This window comes from Apteryx mantelli, chromosome Z (assembly GCF_036417845.1).
Source record: "Apteryx mantelli isolate bAptMan1 chromosome Z, bAptMan1.hap1, whole genome shotgun sequence".
Classification (NCBI taxonomy): domain Eukaryota; kingdom Metazoa; phylum Chordata; class Aves; order Apterygiformes; family Apterygidae; genus Apteryx; species Apteryx mantelli.
Genome location: NC_090020.1, coordinates 8,242,890 through 8,255,066, shown reverse-complemented (window position 1 = coordinate 8,255,066; position 12,177 = coordinate 8,242,890). Strand labels below are relative to the sequence as shown.

Genomic DNA, 12,177 nt, shown 5'->3' with positions numbered 1-12,177 from the left:
CACAGTTACTAAGGCCCCTCCAGTATCATACCTGGCGGGTATAACCTGGTGGGTATAACCTGGTGGGACATCTTACTGATCAAGGAGTGACCTGCAGTATCATACTGGCAGGAGTATGCCAGAAAAAAGGTGCGAAATTGGCAACATGGCAAAGGATAATGCCCGAAGTCTATCAGTATGGTCAACCTCAGAAAAAGCATCAGAACAGGATGAAATATCTCCATGCTCCCACCCTACACACTGGGACTTGGAGTGGGACAGAAAGTCTTCTGAGATCTAAAGCTGCAAGTAAAACAATTGCAAGCGCAGGAAAAAGCTCAGAGGTCGGTTATTACGGTTACAGGATGTGGAGAAAGCTCCAGGAAATCTAAGTCATCTGTTACCTCATTTTAATTCACAAATGGGGAAAAGCCCATGCTGAATCAAATCAACACTATTCACCACCCATTTGGGTTCTGGATGAAACTTGACAGCCATTGGACTCAGAAACCTATTGGTATGTCCAATATTGGTGTTACCTTCTCGTACTGCTAATCTGTTCTGCTGTGCTGTTCCTCATACTGCTAATCATTCTGAGATATGGTGAGTAAATAAAACTGTTGATGGTCTTGGTTAGGTGTCTTGCAGGAGAAAGGCCTTAAGTTTGTAGTAAGTATTCAGATTTTTGTAATGTTAACCCTGCTAATCCAACCCCAAAATGCAAAGGGTGGAGTCTGTAATGGAAGTACCTATGTTAAAACTGTTATGATGTGAACCCCTATAATCTGGTTTGCCAGGAATAAGGGGTGGTATTTTTAATGAGTGCATGTTCAAACTGCTATGATATTAACCTTGTGTTGATGGACCGGAGCAAGGGGAGGAGTTTGTAGTAAGTGTGTGTTCAGATTCTTACGATGTTCAGATTCTTACGATGTTAAGGGTAGAGTTTTTAAGCAATGTAAGCTCAGACTGGTCTGAAACAAGCATTTAGCAAGGCAGAATGATGAGATCTCTAATATGCGTAAGCTACAAGGCTTAAGTAGCAGTGGGCTGCAGCGATGATGCATGTGGAAGAAGGTCATCAGCTGCCTTATGCCCGTCACAACCAGTTTCAGACAGCTCTGAAATGGTTGAATATAACAACAGAAAAGAAAAACATCCCATCACATCTTCAGCCACAGAAGCTGGAATGGCACCCTGTTCAAACACATTTAACAGAGACGCCTTCAGCCTAGTTTAGGGCAGAGTCTAGTCTACTATTACAAGTTACATTCTTACTAATCTTTGTAAAAATAATGGCAAGCACCCGTATAATGGAAATCTGCACATGCTTAACTTTTTAGTGAAGCTTTATTACAGCTTTAGAGAATGCAGAGTGATGAATAACATCACTCTGGTATCAATATATACAGACACCATTTGGACACAAATCCTACAGCATAAGGATAGGCTGTAAATTTAGAACTCAGTCCTGCAAACATTAAACAAATCGTTTTATTTGTCTGTTTCAGTAACACTGTGCATGTGAATGAATGAAAGATGTGACTGCCTGCAGCACTGGACCTCTATAAGCTGCATTTGAAAGTAACACTCGTTACATCCATTTAGAATCTCCCTACAACAAAGCACATTCCTATATATATTCAGTGTTCTTTCAAAGATCTTATCTATATTATTCCTTAGCTGAAGCCTTCTATAAAAGTAACATGATTAGCAATTATCCTGACCAATTTTGTTACAAAAAATTGAAGCAGTGCTTTTTGTAATTACCTTATCTAGATGTGCGTGTGTTGTCTTTACATGCTGAAGCTTTTTCTGCAAACTGAAAATAAGTAAAATTAAATGTTACATTTGAGTAGGATGGACAAATGATGTCTTTATTTCAAAAATACATAGAATAAACTCTTCTGTATTGCAGAGTAAACTTAAAAGAGCAAAAGCAGAGTATAGACTCAGAATATGCTTCAATTGCTAAATCATTTTTCATCTCAAAATAGATATTTTTAATTATATTGGTTTGAACTACTAAATGATCTGTGTTAGAATGTTAATTTGTCACAGTTTAGAATGTTCTAGTCAAATTGTTGGAATTCCACCATAAAGACCATTATTAATGATAATCAGCTAGTTTTACTGTTACATTGCAAAAACAATTGTAGCTTTTTTTTTGCCCAGGTTAGAACTATTAATATGGATGTGTAGGACATAGCAAGGAATGAGTGATTCCCTGATGTGTCTGGTCATCATATTCCCATCACTTCAAATTGTAAGAATAAAGAAGCTCAGGGACAGAAGAACCATCAAAATATGTCTCTAATGAGAGACTAACTCAATTGCTAAATCAGTATAAAAAAAAAAACAAAAAAACTTTGAGATCCATTTTCACAAAAAGGCCAAGAGCATAGCCCTTCAACTCATTTGTAACAGTCACAAAATATGTGGCCATACAATTTTTATTGAGAAGATACTGAAAGAGATAATAGTTTGAATAATACTACCATGAAACAAAGAACATTAATAATTATAAAAAATTATAAAGAATTTATAAAAATTCTTGCACCTTAAACACCTGCAATTCTAGACAGCATTCTTTCACAAAGATGAACTCAGTATATAATTCGCAAATTGACTCATACCTATGCCTTTCCATTAACACACTTGCAACCAGCAAAAAAAGTAATTTTAGTTCAAACTTGTTGTACAGAAGTGCTAAAGTTCAAATGGAGGAAGAAAATCAGAAAACAAAAATAAACTGCTACCATAATTAGAGGAAAAGACCAGGATTCTAGCACTGGTACTGCAGCCAGAGCAAAAAGACAATGATTTTTGTAAATATTTTAAAAGCAGAACCAGGAAATGTGTGTGAAATTTGAACCTACCTACTACTTAAATCATGAATGGCAATCTCTGGCTAACAATGCTCATAAAATTAAGAATTTGATAACGTATGAAAAATTCTTAAGGGTAAAAATACTTTTTAAGTTACTGGCTTTGCCCCATGAATCTTTAAAGTTCCCTCTGAAGAAAAATACACCTGTCCACATCCTTTGGTTAGCTTATGCACTTCATCAGAAGCAGCAGCAAGTGAAACATTTTCTACCAGTTTAAACACTTGACAGTCGTAGCACAGGTAGCTACAGGGAGGCTGTGGACTTCAAAACAAAACATCTGCAAGAGTTTAACATCAGCAAGGGGTAAACTAGTAACAGTGAGCTGAAAAAGGGTGGAGAAGTTCATGTTTACATAAGCTGTTCAAGTCTGTTAATCACCAAGGGGTCTTGGTACGGAGGGTGTTAAATTTAATGGTTTGCTGCTAATAGTTTCTTATTCAGTTTTCAATTCTGTAGAAAACAAAGCTCCTGAAAAGAGAATCAAATTACTAAATATTTCACATTGTGCTATTTACTGACCAGCCCATATTTTATAGTTTCAGTTTCATAACCCAAAATAAAATAAAACGTAACTTTTGAGTATCAGGGAGAAGTTTATTACTGTCAGCAATAAAAGGAATCATTTCTAAAGATAAACTTCCATATAAAATCATTAGTCAAGCCAGTCACCCAGTAGAAATGCACATGAATATTTTATATTTCTTAGTTTTTTAAAAAATGAACACAGATTACATTTACAATTTGCAATATCTTTGGGATTTGAAATATTTATACTTTAAAAAGTGCAATACACTTGACATCCTTTCATGTAACGACAAAAGGCAAACTGTATCCTCTGAGCAAGCAGGTAAAAATAAATCAGTATAATCTGATCTGTTGCTATACTGGACACTTTTTTGAAAATATAAGACTGGTTTGAAAAACAAGAAGAAAATGTGCATAGCTGTTACTTACAAGAATAAAATCTGTAACACTGACTAAACAAAACATACTATTTGCCAGTTTCGGTTTCACCTCCGGTGAACAATTTATTCATACTGTGCACGATGCCCACCAATTTCCACTGATTAATCAAGACAGTGTGCAACAGTGTGCAAATTCTTCAAACACCTGTTCTTGTACTGGAGAATGTTGTGTCTTAGTCTTCAGACCAATATGCAGAAAAAAGTCACTGATCACAGCACTCTACTATCATACCTTTTAGAGAAGTTGACTCAAAAATCTGTCCTCCTACTTTAATGACTGTACATTTTAAGAGAGAAGCCCTCAGCTCCGGGAGCAAAAAGGTATTAACTGTTACTTAAATCAGTAAAACTTTTCACACTCCTATTTCTTGTTATCTTTTTTGTTTTGTTGTCTTCTTTCCATATTGCATTCCAGAGAATTCAGAGCTGTAGCCGTATTTCTTGTAACCTCAATGCATGTATAGACTACAAGGTTTTAGCAGTACAGTCACACTAGTCAGATGTCATATCTGTCTGCTATGCTGGCAGAAATCCTACTGTTGGATGCAGTTAAAAGAACAATTTTCTTAAGTGTACTGGTGTATTTTTGCTCAAACGGGGCAGGATGCAAAAAGTTCTCCTCCTACATATGATACATCAGGAGTCACTGCTAGTATTGTACATAGGGATTTATGTACCAATGAACTGACCCCACTGTAAAAAATTTCACTGCGTAGAGCTCAAACAAAATTTTGAAAAGGAATTTCATTTATGCAGTCTACAAACTTCTTGATGTTTTCAGAACTTGTTTTCAAATGCTGCAATTTTAGAGTGTTAATTTGAAATACTGTTTGCCATTTTCCCCCTTCCCCAAAGGAGTAACTAACTCAACATTGCAGATTTGTAGCAATTTGGTAATATATCGCTTTACTGAATATATCGCTTTAGTGAAGAAAAAAAAAACCAAAAAACCACCTCACACTTTAAGGAAATACTATTTCAAGGCTGGCACTACATACATAACTGTAGTTTACCATACTGCAAATGCTATGGAAAGTACCCAAAATGCACATCACAGAAACAGTTTACAACTAGCTTCATACATACAAAACTCCATCCCAAAGAGAAATGATCTGTCACCAGGTGAACTCTTGTACTTTGTAAGCATATGTTCTGAAGTGTTAAACCAACCATGCAAAGGTTTGTTTGGTTTCCATGCGCATACAGCACAAGATCATAAAAAAAGAGTAAAGAACTAACATTTGGACAGTAGCTAACTATTGCACCAGCTCACTGAGAATACTTCATAAGCTCATCTTATCACATCTACTAGAGGTTACTAGTCTGTATCTTCAGTAATTTCTCCCTTCTCTGAATAAGAAAGTAGATACCTTCCCTCACCTGAAGAGAAAAATGTGCTTCTCAGAAGAGAATTGAAGCTGGTAATGTCCCCAGTTGCACATTCCCTCCCTTCCTTTTGTTTGTTCTAGCACTCATTTACTCTGGTTGTTACTTCAGCAAGCAAAGTCAGCAGAAAGTCTTATTCTCTCTCTCCCTCCTCCTCCAATTTTACTTTTCCACCCGTCTAACATCCTGAAGCGTGCAGTTGACATTAAAAGAAGGAGGATGGGTGCATGCTGCTGAAACCAGGAATGCAGTAACTAGTGTTTGGAATGGCTTAGGTTGTAGTGGAACCTCAGTGCCTTTTTACTTTCTGTGAAAACTAGAGAGGCTTCCAGTTGATCATGATGTGAAGTGAGAAAAATTTTGAAAACCTAGAATTTTTAACAGAACTAGAAAAATGTCCCATTCTGCTCTACTAATTGCATTAAAGTAAAACTTAAAGCTGTAACTATGCATCTAGTATATAAGCTTATATTTAGGGTGAAAAAAAAGCCAAACAACCATGTCTACTCTGGCTCTCATTTTATTTTTTAAAACCAAAAAGCTTTAGTTCCAAGCATTTCAAGTGGAAAAAACATTGTTTCAAGTTACTACTTTTGAAGTAAAATTAGACAAGTGACCAGACTAGAATTTGTAATAGAAATTCTGTTGTAAATTTAACCATGATATAAAAGTGTCTACTTAATGCAACTATTTCTGATAATGGACAACTATTTCTGGTAAGAGACAGTTAAATTATTGCCATACCTTACTCCAGATAAACTGTCAAAAGCATGCAGGTCCAATACATTGGAGAGATCAACTCTAATGTAGGGGGAAAAAAAAGAAGCTTTATATTTTCACTACATTTACATATTGTGTAAATTTAAACAACTATTTAAAAAAAGTTCATTTAAGCTTAGGTTTGTTTTCTTGCCTATCATTCTAATGTCATCAAGCACTGGTAGACAGAGCATAGTAGATAAGAATACCTCCTATACTGTGCTACTACTAAATAAGTCAGGTTTTATTGAAATTTTAAATAGTTTGCCCTATGAGGAAAAGCAGTTTTTAATTACACAGTAATACCTAAGCACAAAAAGAAGATTTAAAAAAAATACAGAGAGAATAAAATATAAGAATGCATTACTAAGAAAAATTAATAAAATCTCCCACACTGGATGCCTGAAGAAAGACTGATCCTGTCTCTAATTGGGAATAGGAACCTTGAAGCTCTTAGTATTTCTTTTGCACCATCAGTATTTACTAACATATATCCCCTCAACAAAGCATGAAACTTGATAATTTAAAACACATACGCACAGTAAAACCCAGAAGTATGAAGTCATACAAACACACAGTCAACATAACTGAAGCTTTTGTATTTACAACTTGAGCTAAGTATAGCAGCAATAGGCATTCTGTCTCTATGTACACAGAGGAAATGAGCCACATACTTTCCCAAATGTTTCCTCGAAACAGATGGGTATCAGTATCCAAAAACTTTAGCTTTTATTTTAGTTCAGAGAAGGACATAAACTACTGATCACAAATTTTCAGTTTCCCTCTTCCCATTCCCCTTCAACAGAGCAGTGATGTCTGGCCCTTTCTGTATTGGATTGCTATAGCTTGGTTTAAAAAAATCAAGTCCCTATCTATTTTTCAGACTCTTCAGTGCAAATGCATCTGGCATGTACCACCGTACTCTGAGTGCGGAACTGACAAGCAAACTGATGAGAAACACCTGCTCAGCATTTGCAGCCACGGACTGAAGTTAGCTCAGGAAAACCCAAATTGCTTGGCAGTTCAGTTCTCCAGACTAACAACTTTCAACTAAGCACGTATGAACTGGCATTTTCAGAGAGAGGATTTCAAGAATACAGAAAAAAGCACATAACCAATTGTAGGACTATTTGACAAATCTAGAGTACTTTTTTGAGAATATGGGATGTTGGAACATCTCATAAGAACTGACTACAAAAATGCTTTCAATACTGGTGAAGCAAGGTTGTACTACTCTTAAATTCCTTCTCAGGAACAACTAAGCTTCAGCTGCTGAAATATTCACTAAGTTTGCTATGAGGCAAATGCTATTGTGAAGAATATCAGCTCTAAAAGCTGAAGCTTAGATAAATGAAAATGGTAACTTGGAACAGAGAGTGCTGATAGGATTTATTTGTAAGAACAGCTGCGTGTAACACAAATAGCTTTTTTGGAAAAGTAATACAGGCTCATTTTATTTGTAATACTGGTTTCACTGCTAATAGCATGTGATAGCCTTATAAATGTAATTAAGCTGAATACAGGGAACACATTTACAGATGAGAGGTTAAAAAAACCTACAGACCTCTGGAGCGTAGCCAGTACTATTATTAAACTTTTACACCCAACAGCAGCCTTACAAAGCTGTTTCTAAGATGAAAGGTTTATAATGTATAATACAGAAATAAACCTTTTCTAAAGTTTATGACCCGCTGAGTTTGAACTGTCTATTCTCAGCAGTGTCCTGAAAACTCATAACTGGGTTACAGAAACACTCAGAAAAGTGCTATATTGCCCTTTTTTACACATTGACTTTCAATGGGCAAAAAAAAAAAAAAAAGATAATTAAAGAAAATATGTTCTCAAGTAACATGTTAATAAACTAATTTTGTGCCTGTTTCACTTTTGGAATGTTTAATCATGGGAAAGACAGTATGAGTCGTTCACTACAGAATATTTACTAGAGACACAAGTGTTGTCATTGAGGACTGGATCTGAGGTCCACTTAATCCAGTATCTTTTCTCTAATACTTCCTGGCATCAGACATCAGATATGGATATTATACTTCCCTTCCTAATCCTCTGTAGACAAATATTCGTTTAAGCCTCAAAGCATGAAGTTTAATAATTTCTTCAAAACTGTTGGCGATGTTGGATACCATCATCTTTATAGAAGTCATTCTTTTTTTTGCATCTTACAAAAAAAGCTTGGCCTCAAACTTCCACTAATTTCCCATGGCAATAAGACCCATATATATGCAATTTATGTAGGATTTAATTTTACTAGCAGTTTGCTTTTTTCCCAAAAAACATTTCATTTCTGTTCCCTGCCTTGTAACACAAGAACAAGACACTCTTCATCTACTTTCTCAAAACTGCTCATTATTTTCAGTGAAGTTATTATGTTGCCAATTCTTTGATTTCAGCTTGAGTAATCAGCTTCAAACCTTTTGTCATATCAGGTTTTTTCCTATGTCCTAATTATTCTTCAGACACCCCTCACTGGTAGAAGTAGCATTTCTCATTCCTCACAATACTACAAACTCCAGAATTCTAACAATTATTATAATGTTCCCGAAAGTTTACTAAATGTGAGGAAAGGGAAATGCTGCAATTGTATCTCTGTAAATCTGCCACTTAGCAGCATTTTTTTTCTTGTATCTTTCAGTCTTTCACAACACACTCAAAGTACTTAGGTAAGATTAAAAACCATCATACTGCATAGAGGTCATGGCAAGTATAAGTAATATAGAAATCCCAAAAATAAAAGATAGTTAAATTTTGATATTGTAAAGTTTGCTATAAGTAAATACCCAAGATTTACCATCAGAATAAATTTCTGGTTAAATTTAAACTGGGGTCACCAGAGCATTCTCACCTCCATCTACAGACAGAGAAATATGCCAGTAGCATTGTTCTAATACAACTCAAATTTATAAAATACTACACTTAATACTAATTAACAAAATTTGAAAATTTGCAGCAGAAATCTAAGGTGACTGGTTACACTTTAAAACCTGTACATATATAAAAATTTTGGGATCATTAAAGGCTTGATTATTGGAATTGTTCACAATCGATCAGAACTTGCTTTTTTGAAACTGTATCCCTAAATGACAATAAACCCATTGAAGAAAATATGTTTTTATATAATAAAAAGAGACACATGATGATTTAAGAGAAATGATTTAGTTAAGATCACTAGAAGAGCAACAAATGAATGATATGAAGCGCACCTTAGTAATGGATTTTATGATCCCCTCTGTAGTACTATTTATTCTTGTTCCAAACTTTCTTCAACAGAATGTAAAAGTTATTAAGAAAGGACTGTCAAGTTGTAGAAGCTACCTAAACATGTTTCACCTTCCTCCTCGAACAAAATAATGAGAACCATCTGAGAATAATCCGTATAAAGTAACATGACAGGCACTACAGAGAAGACTTGTTATAGTCCAACTGTTTAGCAGCACAGCATAAAATTTCCAGCAATGATCAGATTGCAGACAGAATTTCAAGTAAGTTAAAATCAACAGAAATGTTAACAAGCTTAACATTTTCGGAAGCATAAACCAGGCAAATGCTGACCTTCAGATAAATATCAAACAACAAACATCCGTAAAAGTCTTCAAAATTCTGGGTTGTTATCAGACAAAATACATATTCTACACTGGCACTTGCTGGTCTCATCTGCTCAGCCAACATCAGCAAATATTTCTCTCTACCCTTTCAAACTGTATTTGACAATAACTTTAGAAAGCTAAATATCTTTTATTAAGACTGTGTCTACTATACATCTGGCGATTGATAAATAAACCTATTTTAATACTTATATGGCATAACCCACAGAAATGACTTAACACCTAAATTGTGTATTACAGGAGTATAGTGTGCTTTTATCACAGTGTAGTCAAACAATTCATTTAACAGCACACAAATCAGTACTAGCAGTTTGAGAGATACACTGCTTTTCCTTTTCCTCTTCCTCTAATGTTCCTGGGAAAAGCATCTTCAAAGAGTATGACTTTGTTAAACAAGAAACCTGAGTCAGAGTTTCAGTGAAAAACAGCAAGAACAATACAATTAGTTTTCCTTCTATAAACTCCCTTGCATTGCTTTCAAGTCATTTTGTAGGAGCAATTTTTTGCAGTAGCCATCAGGAGACAAATCATTAAGCTGACAAAGCAAACAAAACTGTTACAGTGGATATGTGATTAGTGATTAGCTCTGACACCACATGGCCTTGCAAGCCTTTCTACTCTTTGTTTACAGGATCTTGTTAACGAGTTATGAGACTAACTTTGAATTTCTACCTAAGACACTCCCTTAAAAATATGCTACATTCCTGAAATATATTGAAGCCACTTAAACTATATCGCTATTAGCATTTTTCAGGAGCTCACTGACTGCTCTCACTCTATGAGTGGCGACACTATCAAAATGCAATTTTAATCATTAAAAGGCATATTCATTAATAAACCTGGAACAAAATGCAAGTTTTGAAAAACTAATACCCAAGAACAAAGACCTAAGCTTTTGTAAAATCCACTTTTCTTATGAATGAGAAATACTTATGATTACATAGCAATATCAAATAAAAACCACTAAAGATAAGCTCTGTAAACTAAGCTACACTAAAATTCACAATAGTGAATTTTAAGTTATATTCTGGGGAGTAGGATGTGAACAGTAATCAAGAAAAATACAACAAAAAAACTAAAACATTTTAACCTTTTTTAGAATTAGCTTTATCCTAAGCACTCAATAATAAAATAAATCTTGAGTTAAATATTTTAAATTTAGTAGTTTTCCTTTAAGTGAACGGATCTAATAGCACAATTAAATTTGTCATAAAAAAATCAAGACATGGTACCTAGTAATACTGGCCAATTTAATACCTTGATCTTTGTGTTTCTATAATTTTGACAAGTCCATTTATTGACCTGAAATGCAATGGAAAAACGAGAAGTTAGATACAACCGCAACTGTAATGTCTTGAATAAACAACTTAAGCAATGGAAAGTAGCTTCAGAAATAGCACAACAATAATCTCAACTCTCTTCTTAACTTGTTGAACAATTGAACAGACATCCCAACAAGCTTCAATTTTGTGACTTTTTCATATTCTAGGTAAAGGTTGGAGAACTTCACAAGCTCTGACAACAAAATACTAGCACTGAGAATAGTTTGCCTAAACAAGATTCCTCCCCAATATCCACTGGTTGGTCTAAGCCTTTTTACTTTAATACAGTAGTAATGTATTTCCCAATTGTAATGTTTAATTTTAATTGTCATGGTATTGAGACAGAAAGATGGGACATGCTTTTAATCACTATTTTGTTTCAGGACATTTGTTTATTTACACTCAAGCCATAATTATTTGGTACCTCTTCCATATTGCTCTGTATTTGCTAATGAACTTGTATCTATTAGCAATTTTTTTTCTGATGGTTACTTCAGCAAAATATGAACTGTTGCCCCAAAAATAAAAGAACATGAAAACTTAAAGTCCTGCACTTAGTAGATAATATTAATCTTACTTATAGATGCAAAGAGTTAAGACTGTGGAAGAACATTAATGTATTCGAATACCTTTAGAAAGGGGCAATCTCCTTTTCCCTATTAAGCTAATGATTTGTATCATACTAATCATATCTGATTTCTGTATTAACAGCATGAAGGAAGTAATTAAACAAAAAATGGGGGGGGGGGGTTGTACAGCATTAGTCATGCCAAAAGTTCCATACCTGACAGACGTTCTGATTTTATTCAGTTCTTCCCCTGAAACCAGATCTGTTTTATTGATGATTATAAGATCAGCTAATGCAACTTGCCTATGCATTAAGGAGAGAAAAAAAAAGACAACTTGAACAAACAAATACTTTCTCTGTAAGGCAGAAATACAGTATTTCCCATAGCACCAAAAAAATTTACATAAGCATTATCAGTACAGAAAGACAAGCATTAATCAAAATAGAATATCAAGGAGTATGACTACAACAGCATTGGCTTCTCCTTGAGGTAGTACTCTACTGTTACACAAGCGGTGAGTCCTCCAAGCTACAAAGGTCTGTTATTCCTTTTTAAGAGGTCATCTACTTCAAAGTACTTGGTGATTTACAAACCCCACAAGCCCCTATTTCTTTTGCATATATTCTTTGTAAAGCAACATTTGACATATCTTTGCTTCATGAAGACTTCTATTGTTACAGTTACCCATA

The 12,177-nt window shown here is 34.7% G+C and overlaps 1 protein-coding gene across 1 annotated transcript in view; it reads right to left on the bottom strand.

Annotated features, from left to right (window-relative positions):
- Positions 1-12,177, bottom strand: part of LOC106486927 (zinc-regulated GTPase metalloprotein activator 1A-like) — a 29,281-nt gene that overhangs the window by 4,255 nt on the left and 12,849 nt on the right. Inside the window, 4 exon segments of the mRNA XM_067316550.1 lie at positions 1,750-1,801; positions 5,966-6,022; positions 10,855-10,899; positions 11,704-11,790. Coding sequence (XP_067172651.1) covers positions 1,750-1,801; positions 5,966-6,022; positions 10,855-10,899; positions 11,704-11,790 — 241 coding nt within the window.